General features: G+C 37.7%; 1 protein-coding gene across 1 annotated transcript in view; it reads left to right on the top strand.

Annotated features, from left to right (window-relative positions):
- CDH2 (cadherin 2) overlaps positions 1–18,959 on the top strand; it is a 114,499-nt gene that overhangs the window by 59,046 nt on the left and 36,494 nt on the right. Inside the window, exon 3 of the mRNA XM_039730151.1 lies at positions 17,142–17,368. Coding sequence (XP_039586085.1) covers positions 17,142–17,368 — 227 coding nt within the window. The remainder of the gene's footprint in view (positions 1–17,141; positions 17,369–18,959) is intronic.

Genomic DNA, 18,959 nt, shown 5'->3' on the forward strand with positions numbered 1-18,959 from the left:
GTTGGTTCAGGTTTTCAGGTCTTGCTTAAATTCACTAAATTCAGGTTGGTTAATAATGTGGCTGCCATCCTTTAGTTGTTCAGTTGCACCATAAATAATTTGTTTCATGCATGTGTAATGTTTTCAGTAAATTGACTGATGTGGGTGGGCATTGAGTTATGCAATAATGAAGAACTTAAAACTATAATTAGTTTTAATCTACTGTGCTATCAAAATAATCTGTAAGTCAATGCACTTTTCTCTGAGTTACTGTTCTAAGTTGCATTTAATAATCACAATTCATAATCTGTTAAATTTTTGACCGTTTCAGTGTTTCATGTTTAGTACTTTCATTTGTTTCTCTGTAAATGGATCAGTATTAGCTGAAGTCACCTTCTTCTATGAATGTAATAATTTGCAATTGACTTCAGTTTTAGGAGTCTTGAACAAAAAATGCACCTTTTCCAAGATAAAGTTTTGGGGAAAAGATAACTGATTATTTCAGGTTAGTATGAAATTCCCTTTTGTCACCAGCTGTGTTATAATTTCTTATTTTGCATGTACTAGTGGTACAGCATAAGCTACACAACGGCCCACAAATAAACTTCACAAATCATGCTTCTGTTTTTATCATCAGTAATGCCTGTAGTGGGCTCTGTGATTTTAACTTCTGCCTTGCTGTAAATAAAATTACTTTTCAGCCATATATCGCTTCCTTCGACTTGCCATGAAAATCTTTAGCCTGAGAGAGATTTTTCTCATGAGGAATCTCTGTGGCATTGTGGTTTGCTATGAAGGCGAGGGCAGATTCTTGCTCCATTTGTAAACCTTTGCAAAAACAGCTTGCTAAGTGGTTTTGGAGGAATTTGTTTGCCTGCTTTCTGTTTGTCTTTGAACTGGCATACTAAGCACTCTTGCTGGACATGTTATGTAGAATAATTGGGGAGGGAGGAAAGAGGGGATAAAAGAATGTGTGCCACATGTAGCATAGAATTTGGCCAACTTGATAAAGAAACAGACCTAAGACTGCTGATTTCCCTGGACACCCGTCATGTACAAACATTTTTGTAGCTTTCACTGCCCAAGGCAAGCAGGAAAGAATTGCCACCCCTCCTAGTCAAAAGCCACTCGCACAGTAAACAAAATGGTCACTAAACAATTTGCTGCCCTTGATATTTTGCTGACCTGCGTGACCTCCCCTTGTCCCTCCTGTATGGCACAGCTGTGCCTGCAGCAGCGTCACTGCAGAGCTCAGGGCTGCAGCCTTTGGGTGGCTTTGATGTCCTGTTCCTGAGCTCCGTGTTTGTGGGTCAGGGCATAAATTCCTCATCTCAGCAGAGACTGAGATGGCTTCTCTTGCCTGGGAAGACAGAGGTTTGTATCAGTTACAGGAGGAGCAGAAGCTGCTCGTGTATAGGCTCAGGTGGTGCTTTCCCCGTGCAGTGTCCAGCCCAGCTCAGCTGTGGCACCAGAAGCAGTGGATCCTCCTCACCTCTTACCTCCACCTCCATCTGCAGGAAAACTGCTCCTGTTTGACCAGGGAGTGGTGTTCCTTGGGGTTACCCAGTAAAGCAGCATTCATAGAGGCAGGGATAGGCTCATTCCCTGCCTCCTTTACTGGAAGGTTTTATTTACCTTAGATGGTGTTTTATAGTAGCTGCATTTGAAGCCCTTAAAAAGTCTGGGTGTTGTTTTTATTTGAATTTATTATTTATTGTAAGAAAAGCAAATAATCAAACCATTACTATGTGTGCATGATGTTTATGAGCAGATGAGGAATGCAGATTCGGTCCAGTAAATGTAGTAAAGTACTATATCAGGAAACCTAAATGCACCTTTTAAAACTTGGTAAATTTAATTTTGGGAAACAGTGATAATTAGCAACACAGCATTAAGCACTATCAAAATATGTTTGTTGACCAGGCCTTCTAAATGTTTTTCAGACTCAGATGAAAAAAGGAAAGGACAAAGCCACCTTTTTTTACTTTAATAAGAGAACTCTCAAATTTCAGCCTTCTGCAGCTGATGACCACAGTGAAGTGTCAAATATTAGCAAATATTTAAAAAATAAAATGTGCTACATGACTGAGAAGACATTCTTAGGAAAAGATGCACCCTTTCCATTTTCATCTAGAGAAATTAAATAGCTTTTTTGATCTTAAACATCTAGTTTTTCCTTCAGATAAATGAAAATCACAAGCTCACCTGTGCTTTTGACCTGCTGAGACTACAAAGAAAGAATGGTTCTCTTTGACAAGAGAGGAAACATTGACACAGATCATACTAATTTACTTTTTTCTAAATAAAACAACAAAGATTTCAGTACATAGTTTAAGTGGTGACAGATTTTCAGGACAGTGTTTTGGGAGTAATGTTGTGTTCTCTCATGCACTTCTTAATTACTTCAGTATGACTTCCAAATTTTTCTTTACAGACTTTGGTGCTGATTTCTGATTCCTTTGTGGAAGTTTTCTGAACCTAGGTTTTGCTTGCTTTTTAAAATTAATTTAAGAATTGTTTCTGATATTTTTGTAAACACAACATGAATTCTGTTTGCTTTTCATCCATCATTAGATAGCAGCATCTCTAGTTGTGATGGGGAGAATGCATTTGATAGAATAGTGGAAAGAAGTGAAGTGTTCAATGTTGTTGTGCCCTAAAATACTGTGAGTTAAGCTTTCTCAGGTGAGGAAGACCTTTTTGTTTAAGACATTGATGTTGGTCTTGGCTCTGCCACTCTGCACCAAGATTTTGGGAAGACCATTGGGTCTGCTACCTTTAGAGACTTTTCTCCATCTTTCCCATTTGGGAGAATGATAGAACAAGCATCTGCGTGGCAATGGTACTGCCCTGAAAAACATGGACACATTTGATGGCAAACGCCTCTCAAAGACATGTGGTTGAAAAGTGTGAAGGCAGAGAATAGGGTTGTGTCATGTATAAGAAGGTAGGCTAAGAAAAGACATAGTGGAGTCAAGCTGTATTAAGGATATTAATTAATACCAAAATAAACTGACATTGCAGTACTTGGCGAAGGTGCAGAAATCTGCTGGATCTGGAAGTAAACTACTGTAAAAACAACTATGTAGCATAGAGAGACATGAGTCAGTTGAATGTGATTTGAAGACAGAACTGAGTGCTATTACTGATTTTTGTTATGGGGGTTGTTGAGAGTAGCACAGATAAATCAGTTTGGTGGCTAAAATTTCACGTCTCAAGTTCCTTTTGTTACCTTGGTCCTCAAAAAAAAAAATTGAACTGTATATTGGAGACATCCATCAATAAAAGAGTTAAGGAAAAACCATGTAGATTGGTTATACCATTTGTTTTGAAAATCTGTAAGTTATGGCTATAATGTACAAAATGCCAGCAGATGTACATTAAAAATGACATCTCTGCATTTATTTAAAAAAAAAAAATCCACACTGTAGTGAACTTCATAATTTTTTAACTTCTAATAAGGAACAGCAGCCATGTTGTGTGCATGTGAGCCAAAAATCTGGTTAATTTTCCCCAAATGCCTTTCTCCATACCCAGGGTACCGTATGTATTTAATTTGTGGCATCATGTGTATGTTCCTTGATGGTTTTTTTTTGATTTATGACACTACTAAGCATGAATCTGTTAAGAACTTCGCATGAATGTTATTATTTTATGACATCATAGTGTGTTGCCTTTTGTAACATCCTTAAGTTATGTACACAGCACCATAAGGAGTACTGAAAAATGGACTGGACCTCAAAATGAAGTTCAATTTTCAGTGGCTCTTTGCTTTCCCTTGGCAGCATATCAAAGTAAAGTAATAACATTTCAGTGCCAGTATTTTAAAATGTAGCTCAGATGTTTATTGTAAGGTCAGATCTGTTCCATTTCACTTGCTGCTTCCTCCTGCTGTGGGAGAGGCTGCTTTCAGTTTGCAGAAATCCATTTCTCATGGGAAGGTGAGCTTTAGATACCATGATCTTGAGCCCTGAGAGGCAAATCAAAATAACACATCACTCATTTACTGTAGGCATTGCCTAACTTAATAAGAGTTGTTCTGAAGTCCAAGTGCTCAGCTAAGATGAGCAGATCAAATTGATTATATTGCTTGCTAACCTGTCTGATTACCTCATCAAAGTGTTCCACCAGCCATGTAGACTCTCTCTACTGGCAGGAAGGTCTTCAGTACAAAGACTGTGAACAGCCTGTCCAAACCAAGCTGAAAACATGATTCCATATGTTCTGGATAGTGCCTTTTGGAGAACTTCTGAGCCTGTGTTTGCAGGCTCTCAGGCTGTGTTCCTTGGGAGCCTCCTCCTGAGGGTAACTGAATTCCTCACCTTTACTACAAAATGGGGTAGGGTGACGTGAGTATGGATATATGTTCCAGTTAGAATGTGCACCTTTGAATAGAAAGTACAAAGTAGTGGCGAATGTGTGCACTAAAATTACTTGAACTTGAACAGAATGCATTTAGCTGTGGGGGCTATTTTGTTTTATTTTCAGGGTGTGCATGTGGGAGGGGATGGTTAATTTGTAGCTTTTTGTGATGGATTAGTTTGTGGATTTCAGGGTGGGTTTTTGTTTTAGAGGAGGGGGGTTTTTTGTTGTTTTTGTTTTGTTTTGGGGGTTTTTTTGTTTGTTTTGTTTTTTGGTTTGGTTTATTTTTGGGGGTTTTTTTAACTTCCTAAAACACAGCCCTAAATCCTAGTGAAATAGATCCTTAATATTGCTGCAGAGACTCCAGTCCTTGCCTATGGATGCAGACTGGTCACCTGCTTGCAGATGGCTGTCAGGTCCCTCAGACAGAGGTGAGAGGAGAGAGCAGTTTTTTATCTGCTACTCATGAACATCAGACTCGCAGCATCTGATGACAGGTTGCTATTTCATGCTCTGCAGTTTTGTTTCAACAGAAACTCAGTGTGCTGTTTCACTGAATGACTTGGTGTTCTCCCTGTTGGTGACACTATTGCATTTACGGACCAAAAGCATATCCACATGCACACAAAGACACATCTGGAGTATAGTATTAGAGAGGAACCGTGCATCATACACCAAGAAAGGAAAGAATTTTGCCATGAGTAACTTCAGCAGTCTTTTAGATAGATCATGAATCTGCTTATATTAGCCATCAAAGCACAGCATTTCCGTGATTTTTGCATAAGGTGTTCATGGTGATGCTTATCCTAAGGAGAAATATCTCTGGATCAGCAGTCATTACTGTAGAACACATTGGATAGTATTTTCTGAAGTATACAGCAAGCGTAGCGTGGCTTTCTTTATTCCCTTTGCAAACTGGCATTGTTTTTGGGAAGAAGAAGTGAAAAGAGATGCTTGTTCTCGTGAGTGAATGCCACAGGTGTCTTTTTGAGGAATTCAAACATTTGAGGAAAATTGAGAAGAATACAGATGGCAGTTGAAATAGCCATTGAAATGTTAAAATGTTTATTACAATGGGGCTTTTCCATTCAGATTCCTTTTGGAAATGAATATTTAGTATTCTGGTAGGCAAAGCAAGAAGTGCTTTCTATTGGAATAACACAGTACTTGGGTTTCTAAAGGAAGATGTAGTTTCATTTTTGTGATGGATTGATTCTGCAAGTTACTGAGCATTTCCATTGTTCAGGTATTTGTATTGTATTTGATTCATGTAAATGTTAGAAGTTACCCAGTTTTCATCTTGTACCTAGGAATTCCCCATCAGGGAGCAGTCCTCTTATACCAATTGCTGTAGAAGTAATCCCCAGACACTTGGGGTGCAGTCTGGGCATTCAGAGGGTGTTGCTGTGTAATCTTTGCAAAGGAACTTAGAATGTTGTGACTAATAATTGAAAAATAAAGACTGCATAGAGTGCAACAGCTCAGTGCTTCTCAGCAAAATAATCGTGACTCAGACAGTAATAGGTTAATTGCCACATCCAGAAATGAATCCTAATGATTCCCTCTAGGAGCCATTATCACATGTGGGGTTTTCATTGAGATATTTGTAACTGTAATCTTTGGTCTCAAAGCTCGTGTAACTGTTCAATCCAGCAAAGGGGTTCAGAAAGGTAATACCCTGCTCTCATCCTTAGGCTTTGCTAAAAGTAGAATTTTCAGTTCTAGTTCAATCAGTCAAGCCCTTGCTATTTTCAGGCATTATTCCAATCTAACACAATTTGAATGTCAAGTGTCTTCTGTTTTGTGCTCACAAGGCCCACAGGAAAGTCTAGACACCCAAAAAAAAAAAAAAAAGAAAGAAAGAAAAAAGCTGCATTTATCATAGGAAGAGTATCTTCGAGTATATCAGAAGATTCGTTCTTTTTCTTCTCTGTTCTTCTGTGACTAGACTGAATCATGATTGTAAAACAAGAGTCTGTTCAGCCAGGTCTGTCTCTTCTCCTTCCACCTGGAATAAATTGCATAAATTTACACAGGATTGCTTTGGCATAGAATCCTGAAGTATGTCTTAATTTTGCAGTACTGAAAGTTCCCTCTTGAATGAAGTCTGTATTTCTCTCATTTGTCTGCAAATTGTATCCAAGGATTTATTTTCTTTTTCTCCTTCCTATATTAATCCTGGTACCATGTTGTGCTGCTGTCATGCTTGTCTGCATTTTGCTAAGAAAAAACATTTTTTTAATCTGTTTTTTTTCCTGATGTAATGCCTCTTTTATTCCTGTCAATTCAATTACTGTCAATTTGAATTTGAGGGGATTATCTGAGCCTCGTAATTTTGTAATCCCTCACAAGATATTAAAAAAAAAAAAGGTAAAAGATCTTGAAGGAAATTTTGACTTACACTGTGTCACATGTACACGAGTAACTTCATCTTGGTCATTTTAATGAGTTTGTATTGTATGGTGCAGTCAAACATGCAGCAACAGTGCTACTTCTGCTTGGAGCCAGTGTTTGTCTAATTTACCTACAGTCAGGTGGGCCTTACATGAAATAAAAAAATTGTTTGAAAAGACTCAAGTCTGAGGTCCTCACTCTGCAGCATGGCATAGAAAGTCCAAGTTTCTCCTCCTCATTTGTTTTTCCTTTTGTGCTGTTGATACTTGGTGACTTTGCAAGGATGGGTGGTTTTCATCTCTTTGAGAATATGGTTTAGGTAGTCAACCAGGAGGATAAAAATAATAATCATTTGAGAGCATTCACCAAGTTCCAGTCACTAGAAAGTATTCCAGCATTGGATTTTTTTTTCTGATTTGGACTTACTTTAGCTCTTGAGGAAAAAATATGTAATGTATGTACTAATCACTCTTCGCTCCCTTGTGTGGATTAATGATAACATTAAGGTTTCCCTATGATGTTGCAGTGTTTTAGGTGAACTTCCGTAGTCAGCAGGGTCAAGTAATTTCCTACATATTTCTAATTAAGTCTAAATCTAATACCAGTGGTTCTTCATTTATTTTTAAGTCATCTGCACACATATATTGAACTGAGGGGGAATATGAGGCATATTTGGAGAGTTGCTATAACAAGATTCTGTGAACAACCCAAATAATAATCTTAAAATATGTGAGATCAAGCATTTTTCTAATAGTTCCCTTGATACTTCCTCCTCTTTAATGGTAACCATTTAATTAGCATGTCACCTTAGCTATTTTAAATGTTGAAAGCAACACACATGGAGTGAATACATTTAGGGGTTACTTTCACCCACAGATACTCCCTCATAATAGGATAGACATACAACTTTTTTGAATCCTCTGCTTTGTTATGGACAGCACTACTGTGACCTGGCTGTGAAATACTCTGTACTAGCCTGCACCAGTCACCAAGAGCTTTTTCTGAATTTTAAGGTCAGGTATCTCTGTTTAAGAATAATAATGATGAAAACCCGGGGTCTGACTAGATACTATTAAGCTGCCATGCCACTGGTGTTTTGCCTGAGGCCTACTGGACATGATCCAGTGATACCATAATCCGTGGGATTTATGGTTTTTATTGCTATCTAACCACATCAGTGTAAATAGTGCTGGGCTGTCTCTGCTGTCTCTTCCACTCCCTTTGGCAATGGCAGGTTTCTTGCCCTTGTTTAATACAAAGCACAGTGTTCAAGCAGGGTATTTTTGCACCATTATCCATTTGCCAAGGAAATGAGCATCTCTGTGGTACAGGGTGGTTCTGCTCTGAGATCAGCCATGCCTGCTGTTTGCTGTGGGGATGCTGCTGCAGTTGTGTCCATGTCCATTGGCTGGAAGGTTCTCCAGGTTCCCCCAAAAGAATGACAGCCTTTGTCTTTCAGCAAAGTGGTGCACAGAGCTGTCACAGTAACTAGAGTATGACTAAGGACCTTCCAAAAGTCATAAAGAATAATTGCAGCTTTGGAAAATTAGACCATAGTATGCCCAGAGGAGTGACTTGTGGGAGAGTGACAAAAGCAACCAGTGTTGAACAGACAGAGGAAGGAAGGAAGCAGGGGAAGATCTGTATTGGTGTTTGTGGAGGGTCATTGCATTCAAATGTGTGCTGGTTTGTGAAGCTGAAAGGCGAGTTTAGGGAGAGTTGTCCCCTTTCCCCTTGAAGCATCCATAGCCACATGGGAGGGACTGCCAAAGTGATCTCAAGAAACAGGTGGTATCCTGGGGAATGCAGCAGAATACAGAACATTACGTGGTCCCACATCTGCTTCAAGACTTTTTTTTTAATGGATTGTTGAGAGGAGTGCTGCCATTTTGTCAGTGCTGGGGATTTTCGTTTGATGCAATGCTGTTCAGATACAACACTCACTTCTGCCTGAGCAGTCCTGTAATTTAATGAGAAGAATCCCTAATTTTATTTTTTATTTATTTTCCTAGTGAGAAGTGACACATTGCCTAAAAGTGATATATGCTTCTCTCCTATGTTCTGTTGTTATTCCTAAACCCCTTTTAGTGTGGGGGCTTAAGCCACTGTTTAAAGCTGCTGAGTGGTTGAATTTAGAAAATAGATCATCAGCTCATTTGTGGGTATGCACCCATTTGATATTTCAGCAAGTTCTGTTTTTTTACAGAAACTGTAGGTACCCGGATATTTAGTTTGTTAGTTAATTTGTTTATTTTTGTAAAAACAGCCTCCGATGATCTTTTTGCCTAGGTGTGCTCCAAGCCTAAGCTGCAGCCTGAAATTAGAGGTGCTTTGACACCTCAGTACCTCTGTCAGGAGCACAGTTGAAAGAGGGGGCAGAAAAAATGGGAGCATCAGGGAATAAAGTTCCTTTAAACTAGAAAACAGAATGTCTGGAAAGGCAGGGAGAAGGAACAATAAAGAAGAAAGAGAGGAGAGTTAGGAAAAAAAATCCTTGAAACCTGAAGCCTAAAAGGACTTCAGGCCAAGAACAGTTAGCATAGAGAACATATAAAAGCATCTATTCTCTGTTCTCACTTTTCTTACTGCTAGTGAGGGAAAAGGAAAAAAAAAGCTAACTTTTTTGGCATTTTCTAAAGATAGAATAAAAGGAAAAGTGGCTTATCCAGTTTTTTACTAGATATTTAAGTCATTACTGTAGCACAAAAACTGCCCTTTAATTGCTGCACTGTAATTGTAGGTATTTGTTTCTTATGCTGCTTAAGGTCACATAAAAACGAATAGAGGTAAAAATAGGTTTGTGTTAAGTGCCTCAATTTTGAAACCATTTTCTGCTAGCTAGCTGCAGAGACAGTACTTTCCCTTTAGTCTCCTGGTTTGACTGTTCAGTAGATACATTTTTTAATTACCAAATTGGATTTTAGCAGGTGTAGTCAGTTGATGCATTATGGGTATAAGAGATTAGTGTTTAATCCTTCTTTTTATTACTGTGTAGAATGGTGTGCTTGGGAAAGTATTAAAGGTGCATTGCATACTCCAGAGTACAGAAATGACATTTATTACTGAGTTTTCTTTCAGCTGGCATCATTTAGAAAAAAGCTGTGCAGAACTCTGCAGGGGCCTATAGGCTCATCTATAGTGAAACTGCCTTAAACAATACAGAGTGGAGGGAAATGGAAAGAAACCTTTTTGTGTTTTAAAACAAAAGCAGTTGTCGAAATACAAGTGCTTTCCCTCTTTAAGATGATTATTCTCTTTTTCCACATTTTATTTTTTCTAAAATAAAGACAAAAGGGATGTGAAAAGCACAGATCTTTGTGCCAGTGAGTGGTAGAGGCAAAGACTGAAAAGGGTCAGTGAATCAGATATAATTTGGACTCTGTTTGAGATACCAGTCCTGTGTTTTGCTGATGGCTGGTATTCCCGTACTGAAAAGCTGCAGAGGATTTCTATCGAATAGAAAGAACATTATCCCCATTTTCATTCTGGCATGCCTGTTACGACTTTGTTCTGTAAACAAAAAGGATTATGGGAACTGGAAACTAGATGGCATTTTATTAAAGAACTGTGCGAGTCTTTCCCTGTGAATGCAAGAATTTGGCAGTCTGGTGATAGCTACCTGTGAAAGAAAATACTTATAAAAATAGACCTTAATGTTTGAATTATTAGGGTTCATAAGGAGGCAGTCCTCATGAATGTGGGAGGGAGCTTTAATATTTCCCAGTTGTACCTTGCAACAAAGTAGTTTACAAAAAAAAAAAAAACTTTCACAGTAATTGTACAAATTAAGAATTAAAAAGAATATTGCAGAAATACAGAGAGGGAGATTTATGTCCATTTTCCCAGTTGTACCTTGCAACAAAGTACTTAAAAAAAAAAAAAAAAAAAAAAAACGAAAAAAACTTTCACAATAGTTGTACAAATTAAGAATTAAAAAGAATATTGCAGAAATACAGAGAGGGAGATTTATGTCCAGTGTTCTTCTGTCATGTAGACTGCCAGATTGCTTTGAAAGTATGTTATTTTAGGAAACATGCATATTTATCTATCTAGAATAGCAGTCTCAGGAATGGGGCAGGAGTGAGAATTGCACTCTGAGTCATAGTTTGGTAACCAGTACAAATTACTTTTACCAGCATAACCTAGAACTTTTATAAAAACTTAGGGGTTTTGTACAGTAGACTACTTAACATCCTGTGTCCCCAGAGTAAAGTCATATATCAGTACTAGGTTTTACCTAATGCCTGCTGCAGATCACTCAAACTGCTTTCAATTAATGAAAAAAGTGTACAGTACGAATTAAACCTAATTCTTGCAAATCACCTTTCCTTTTAATCATTATTTTCCTAACTGAATAGACAATTAAGCAAACAGTTCAGCATGGAAAAGTGGGAAGTTAAGCTGCTATTAATCAGATCATGAAACCCATAAAGTTGGTAAATAGCTTCAATACATCTTCAGTTTCACCTCAGTTGAAACCTTCTGATGTGACACTTCTCCACCACTTGAGAGCTTCATAACTAGGCTTACCCATGGAAACAGCCTGTAAAGATGTTGAAGACAAATGCAAATAGGATTTAGAAGCAAATGGGCTGTATTTGGCCCTTAGTAAATGGCAAAACTCCAGTTTGGGCTTGCGTGACCTGCTGAAGCAGCCCTCTACTCCAAGTGGGCTGGGGTGGCAGAACACAGTGCTCAGCACAAGGCACAGGTTTTCAAAAGCAATTATTGAATTAGCAGGCTTTGGTAAGTAGCTGTCTTTTGACAGCCGGCTTTCTTTTCAAGTGTCACAGCTTGGTTAGTCCAGCAAGGCTCAAAATGAGTAGCACTTTGAGATTTTTGGGTAGTCTGGAGTATGGGATAAACTACAGGTCATAAATACCAAAGCAGAGAAGAAAAAGGGATTAGGAAAAATAACAAGAAGAAACTTTTAGAAACAACGTTGGTGTATGGAAATATCTCTAAAGGATATAATGACAAATGGAATTACAATACAGGTAGGGAAATGCCATTGCCTAAAATAACCTGATTATATTTCATATTTATTTTGACTCAGTAATTTCCGTAGCTAATGTTCTCAATTTGCAGATGCAAACAACATTTTTCTGGCTGATGTAGACAACCCATATATCAGAAAATCAGATATTAAATAATATTTAATAAGATTTCAAGATGGTTCCAGGAAGTTCTAAAATCAGACTAAATTTAAGGGTGGTGATGGAAAAGGCAAGTTAGAATGTATTTTAGTTCATGGTGATTATAACAATTTGCCAGGATGTCAAAAGCCCAGTTCTTTTGAAGGTCATCTATAATTATAGTAAAGGATGTCTCATGGGCATTACACATGCCACTCCAACAAGCCATGAACTGAAATATGAGCATGTGCACTATGCCAGTAGGACTAACAGATCATCTTACAGATACAGAAGTAAGCAGTATGAATAAATTACTAATTTATAAAGTAAGAGCGTTGTGGGGGGGGGACATTATATGGGGTTTCTCATGTAGTTTTCTCCTGCTTCTCTCTCTGAGAAGCAAAGACTTTTTAATACAGAGTGTTCTTGGAGAGTGTTCAGATATTAAATATGCAGATGGCTAGACAGTTCAAGCAGAATGTTTCCATATAGTTTCTCCATCTGTCAAAGGTAAAAGTGGTATCTAGTAGGTAGTTGTACCTAAGATACTTTCTTATTCTGTTTATTTTGTCTGTTGCAAAACAGTCCCAAGTGGATTAAATAGCTGTAGGTTTTCTGTTTTATGATGCACACTCTTAACTATTGCTGAAGTACATGTGTTGTTAGCACTTGGCATTTGTTGCAGTTTTCCATAATGTCTACTAAGTGAGCCTTTGCCTTGAGGTTGATGCTTAGGCATTGAGAAGAGCATTCAAGAGGAGCAGCGTTCCAACAAATTTACAGAAGGAAGCACACTAGTGTGCTTGTATGCATGTGAATGTTATCTAGATGTGAATTGAATTATTTTCTAAGTGCAGAATATCCAGATGGCAAACTCAGTCTCATGATCAAAATGAGTAATGAAAATTCTGTATTAATGTTTTATGTTGCACATGAATATATATGTTTATGAAATATTGTACAGTGGGCTATATTATTAACAGCAATTTTTTTTCTCAGTCCTTGTTTGGATCAAGTAATTCTGATATTATTTGCCTAGGAAAAAAAGAGCAGGAGCAGGTTGTCAAAGAGTGCAAACCAACATGAGTAGCTGTATTTTATAGATACTATGAATCATTCATCTTCTTAGACCTGAGCAGGAGTGGTGGTGATCTCTAGGTGCACTTTAAATGAATTTCCATGTCTAGTTCTTAACATTTTGTACACTACACATGTGTGCATATGTTGTAATTACTTCCATGCAAGAGTGTTAAACTGAAAGCTTCCTTTAAGCATGTCTGGTTCTTAACATTTTGTACACTACACGTGTGCATATGTTGTAATTACTTCCATGCAAGAGTGTTAAACTGAAAGCTTCCTTTAATATCATGGAGCTGTAGACATTCATTTTACAATGTTGTAGTCTCAGAGGTCCTCTTTATTTAATAGAATATACTTGCCTCGGTTTTAAGACAAGCAAAGACTCAAATTAGGGTATTAATGGTCTTTTGTTGTAGGATGTAATATTTAATAATAATCATATGCTAATACTAAATACAATTTTTCTTCAGTTTAAAGACCTACATGTATAAACCCTTGTGCACATCCCTATTTTGAGCCTGTGAACTGAGTGCATTTTCTCCCATGTTGCATATTACTGCTTTTATATGACCAAAAGTATTTTCTTTAAAACTGAAACAGTTAATCTTTGAGTTTGATTCAATACTTCCCAGGGCTTTCAAATAATATACTTCTAAAAAGCAAATACTTTCAGAAGATACAGAGGATACTCAAAAATACTTTAAAATCCATGAATTATTTTTACAGATTATGATACTCCTATCTGATCATTTATGCAGAGTGTTATTAAAAAGCAGTAAAATCAGATACTTGATTACTGGTTTTATTGCATATAAAGTAACTGAGATTCTGCAGATTATATCTAGTTAACCTTTTTTAAGTGGAAAAAAATCTGTGATTGATCTATCAACATAAAGTGACTTATGGAAAGTATGCCTCCCTTTCCTGTGGTTTTTAGAAAAGAACATGGTTGCATAACCAATCATTATTCACAGTAAAAAAAATATTTCCTGTAGCATTTTTGAAAAAAAAAAGTCTTTGCCTGAAAACCTACTGTCAGAAATCACTCTTTGTTCATACTAGTTGAACACTGAAAAATGAAGCAAAGTGATCTAAATTGAATTTACAAGACTGATAACCATGTGGTTGGGGGGAGAGTAGCTACTGCACAACCTGTACTCTGTCAAGGGAATTTAATTATAGATGGTTATACTTGACTATAATTCGTTAATGTGTGCTCCTTGCAAAGGGAGAATAATTCTCACATTGACAATTTTATATGTTTTTACCAGGATACTGTCAGAGGAAGGGATTTTCATTGAATTTCATAATACACAGTCGCCTGGGGGAAGAATATCAATGAAGTGGCTAGCAGGCTGGGTTTTTTGTGTTATTTTTGTACTGCTGGAGTCTGTATGTAAGGGGATTGGGGGAAAGAAATCTTCTTCTTTATGAATTTGAATATCTAAAATAGGAATATATTCTGCTACTGTGCAATAGTTAGGAAATATTTTTTAACAAAATGTTGTGATATCTTGGTCTGTTGGACCATAATGACAAATATTCATTTTAGCTTTCATCTTTTTGAGAAACAATAATGATCAAAGGTTAGATTAATCATTATTCTCTTTCCTACTTTTGTACTTTCCGGAAGTAAGTCTGAGAAGAGCCAGAGATGGAGCTAGCTCCAGAGCTGTTTGTCCTTTTGGTCAAGATGCTTTTTTGAAAAGCAGATTTGGAGAGCAGTTGTAGCTGAGATGAGATGAGAGGTTAGCAGAGGCACAGAGCTATGGGTTATGTTGCTGGCTGGTGGTTTTTTGGGTTTTTTTTACTTATCTGGGCTGCTTCTGAGAGGTTTGTTTGTGAACAGTGGTGGCATTTTAAGGATGCCCAGCTTCCTCCATGCTTGGGGTCTGGGTCGTCTGTGCCTCTGTAACCAAGTAGGAATAGCACTGTTTAATAGTCCAGTCATTAAATTCTTATATCATTAAATGTAGTGACTTTGGAGTAAGCTCTTCTTGGACATCTTTTATTTCTGTGCTGGGCAATACAGTCTAGTCAGCTCTAAAGGTGGGCCAATCAGAATTACAGAATTAGGACTGTGGTAAGTATTTCTACATCCTGGAGTAGTTGCTTTAAATAGTAGCTTTATATTCTTGGCTTAGAGTCATGCATGTTCTCAGTTGGCTGTTACATTTCAACCTAGTGTTGCAGTGAGCTGCCTCAAGCTGCAAGGCCCATGTTGGAAAAAGCAGGGGGTCAATGGGATGGTTAATATCTGGGAACTGGAACTTCAGCCTGTCAGTTTTCTTCTCCCATGTAACCAGAGGATCTGTCATCTTCTCCAGATTCTGAAGACCTGTAGATTATAGGGAAGGAAGTCATTGTACCTGATAAAGGAGGTAGGATGGACTTGAGGATCCATAGGAATTGCTCAAACATATGAAAGCTTACATGAGAGGCTGAGTATTTACTAGAGCTTCAGAAAACCACCCTCCTCACTTAAGAGGAAGACCAGAGGCAACTTCTGCAAGGAGGATGACAGGAGCAGCCCTGCTGGTGAGGCTTCAGCCTTTTACCCAGGACTCAGTGCTTTGTGGACATGGCATGCTCTTCTCCTCTCGGTGAGGCTGGCCTTTTGCAGGAAAAGACCTTCAAACTCTGGGATCTGGAAAGAGCAGTATCCCTGCCCAGTTTAGCAAGATGAAAGTTAAGGTTGATGCTGTATCATTTATTTAGAGTAGTGTTGTTCTTTGTCTCCTTTTTGTATCTGATGGACTCTTTTACAATAGTCTTTTCTGTCAGGAGAGAGCAAATGGGGGATTCTGGATAACTGAAAGGGTGCAATAAGGAAAGAAATTTAGTCTGTCATCTGAACATCAGCTTGGTGCTTAAAGTTCAAATACAAAAAAATATGATTCCTCTTAGTACTTTCCTGAAAACAGTGCATTACAGAAGAAAGCATATGATGCATGACATTTAGTAGTGATTTTTCTTGAGAGGGACCTTTAGGTTTTGAAGCTAAATAGTTTTTGCATGGTTTAGCACAATATAAAAAGTGCAATAACTGAAATGAGGCATAAAGCCTCATTTCATCTTCATCTTCACTATGTGGATTTCAGCACAACCTCTATAATGGTATTTTGCACTTCTATTACCCATACAATCAAAATATTTCATAATGCTTTGGAAACATTAAGGAGCGATCATTGGTTATAAAAGCACACTTTCATTTTTAACTTACTATTATTTGCAGTAACCCAGTAGATAACTGGTGGTGAAAAGAATTGGGTAGAGAAGACAGTAACTGGTTACCAGTTCTGTTTTGTGGACAACACATCATTATCTCTACATTCACTTTTACTGACTTCTTTTTCCATTGTGTGTCTCTCAGACTCAACAAAAGGAAGGAGGGAGGAGGGAATTAAACACTAGGTAATTCCTAAGTAGATAAAGGGACATGTGTGGTACAGAATATAGCTTTTAAAAAAAAATCCAAACCAAAAAAAACCCCCAAAACAACCAGAAAAAAACAAACTAACAAACACAAAAACCCAAACCAAAATAAAAACTCAAGGTCATTAACTTAAGTTTTCACTGTGAGGCACTTACTGCCTCCTTCATTGTGTCAATGAGGGACAAGGAAACTCAGTCCCAGAGCTCATAAGTAATCTTCCTGAGATGGCACAGCTGAATCACAGGCTGATTTGGGCACAGAATTTAATATTTTTAACATATTTTCAAGGTTTCTGCCTTGCCCCCATTGGCAGAGAGAGCATGCTGGAAACACAGTTGTGTTTGCAGTTATGATTGCAGTGTAATGAAATTTTTTGAGGTTTTTTAATGAATCAGCTTGATGGATTTTTGCGAAGCTTGAGATGCAAACCCAACTAGCAACCAACTGAAATGTACTATAGGACGTGGAAGGAGATGGTTTCTTTCTGGTGTTGGAGTAAAATTGGAGGAGCGAGGCTGTTCCTGTCTAGGGTTAAAATCTCTGCCTAGCAGTCCACAGAAAAATACCATTGTTACGTGGCGTGTACTGACTGGTAAAGTACAAGTCCTAACTTAAAACTGCATGTGATAGTAGCAGCAACAAGTTAAGTATCTCTGCTTTTGAGTTTGTTGTTAGTGCATTTGATGTCACAGTGAATTCAAGTGGGCCGCTTTTTCACTTTGTTTTTTGTTTACTATTTTATGTCTGTTTTACAGTGAGGTTTCGAAGCTGTGACGGAAACAAAAAAATACACTTTGGTAGCAGTGAGCCAGAAGATTTCAGAGTAGGTGAGGATGGTGTGGTCTATGCAGAGAGAAGCTTTCAGCTTTCAGCGGAGCCCACGGAGTTTGTCGTGTCTGCTCAAGACAAGGAAACCCAGCAAGAATGGCAAATGAAGGTGAAGCTAACCCCTGAACCAGCCTTCACAGGGGCTTCAGAAAAGGTAAAACAAGAGCTTAATGCAGCATGTATAAATGTATCTCCACAAAGAGGCCTAAAATAGGGGTTTAGTTTTGCCTGTCATGAACCTCTCCATGAACCAGCTTATTAATGGACACCTACTGCATGCAAAGCTGGAACTTTAGAAGGAACTTTGATCATCTTTTATTCTGTAGTTTTGCTAAGGCACGAAAAGACTTGCCTATTTAACTATAGAGGATTCTTTGTGTTTGAGCTTTTTGTTTGTATAGCTTGAGATTTATACCTGAATTTAAGTCTCACACAGCCATTTCTTTATTTTAAATTGCTTGAAAGTATTATAGTATTTATTCAAGCGGTTAAATATAACCACAAAATAAACGAATCTGTGATAGAATGCATCAGTCACATTTATTAGATGGGAACTGTAGATTTACAGCAGTAAGTAGGAAAGCACTTCTGGCAGGGAATATTGGCTTTGTCTTGTCCCGTCATAATCAAATTGGAGATTGTAAATTATTCATGATTCCAGCACTACTTGGTAAGGAAGATAGTCTCCCTCTGCTGGAAGCTGCCGTAGGATAAGCTATGTACTGTAACAAAAATCAGACATAGCAATATGCAATTAGCAACGTGTTTACTTTAGAAAAGCTTATTAGGTTGTTTACCTTTTTCTGTTATATTACCTGTTGCCTGCTGTTTCTTGCCTTCTCCTTAGTGAAGGAGAAGTGCTTAGTTTACAGATAAAGAACAAAATTTATTCATAGATTAACATACCTGTAATAGGTACACATTTAAGATTTAAGCATAATGTTAAAAGTAGGTAATGTGGTTATGCAATACATTTTTCCTGAGAACACACTGGAGACCACTGCTGTGTAAACCTCAGTGATTTGTTTGCTTACTTGGTGATTGTGTTAAATCTGCTAAGGCATGTTTTACAATGAAAATACTGTCATTTTGTTCGTGGAAGCATAGTAAAAGAGCAGCTGCTTAGATGTGCCAGAGCATGCCCTGTTTATTCCAAAGACACTATTCAGGTATCCTTACCATCAACAGAATGTAGAGGAGTAGAATCTGGCCTTCAGCTGGGCATATGTCCATGCTCTGCAATGTAGTTGCTTAGATTAAAAAAAAGTTACTCTTTTAAAAGATTTGGAAGATGTTTTTGTTACCCTGTTTCCAGCCTAGCTGTGTGTGCTGTCATCCAAAGGATGAAATGACTGCAGATACAGAGGGGAATAGGAAGAGAATGTTGACACCCAGCAGAGATTAATGCCCAGTGTGTAAAGTGGGTCATCTACTGCATCCATCATGGCTGACATAGGTTTAAAATAATTACAGCATTAATTCTATGGGATTTAATAGGGTCATAAATATTTGAGACATTCCTTAGCAGTAGGTATTAAACTTCTCTTGGAACTCAAATTACATTATAGCACACCCAGATCTAAATTTAGAGTACAGTAGCACATTACCTGAACTGAAGCTCTAGCTAATGAGAAATACATAAAGGCATACTATTAAATTCCGCAAAATATTAACAACTTCTTAGAAAGTGCCAGATGGTTTACACAGTAGTGCCATGTTATAAATGGTTTATAATTCCCTTTCTC

Source organism: Passer montanus, unplaced genomic scaffold (genome assembly GCF_014805655.1).
Source record: "Passer montanus isolate IOZ18808 unplaced genomic scaffold, ASM1480565v1 scaffold70, whole genome shotgun sequence".
Classification (NCBI taxonomy): Eukaryota; Metazoa; Chordata; class Aves; order Passeriformes; family Passeridae; genus Passer; species Passer montanus.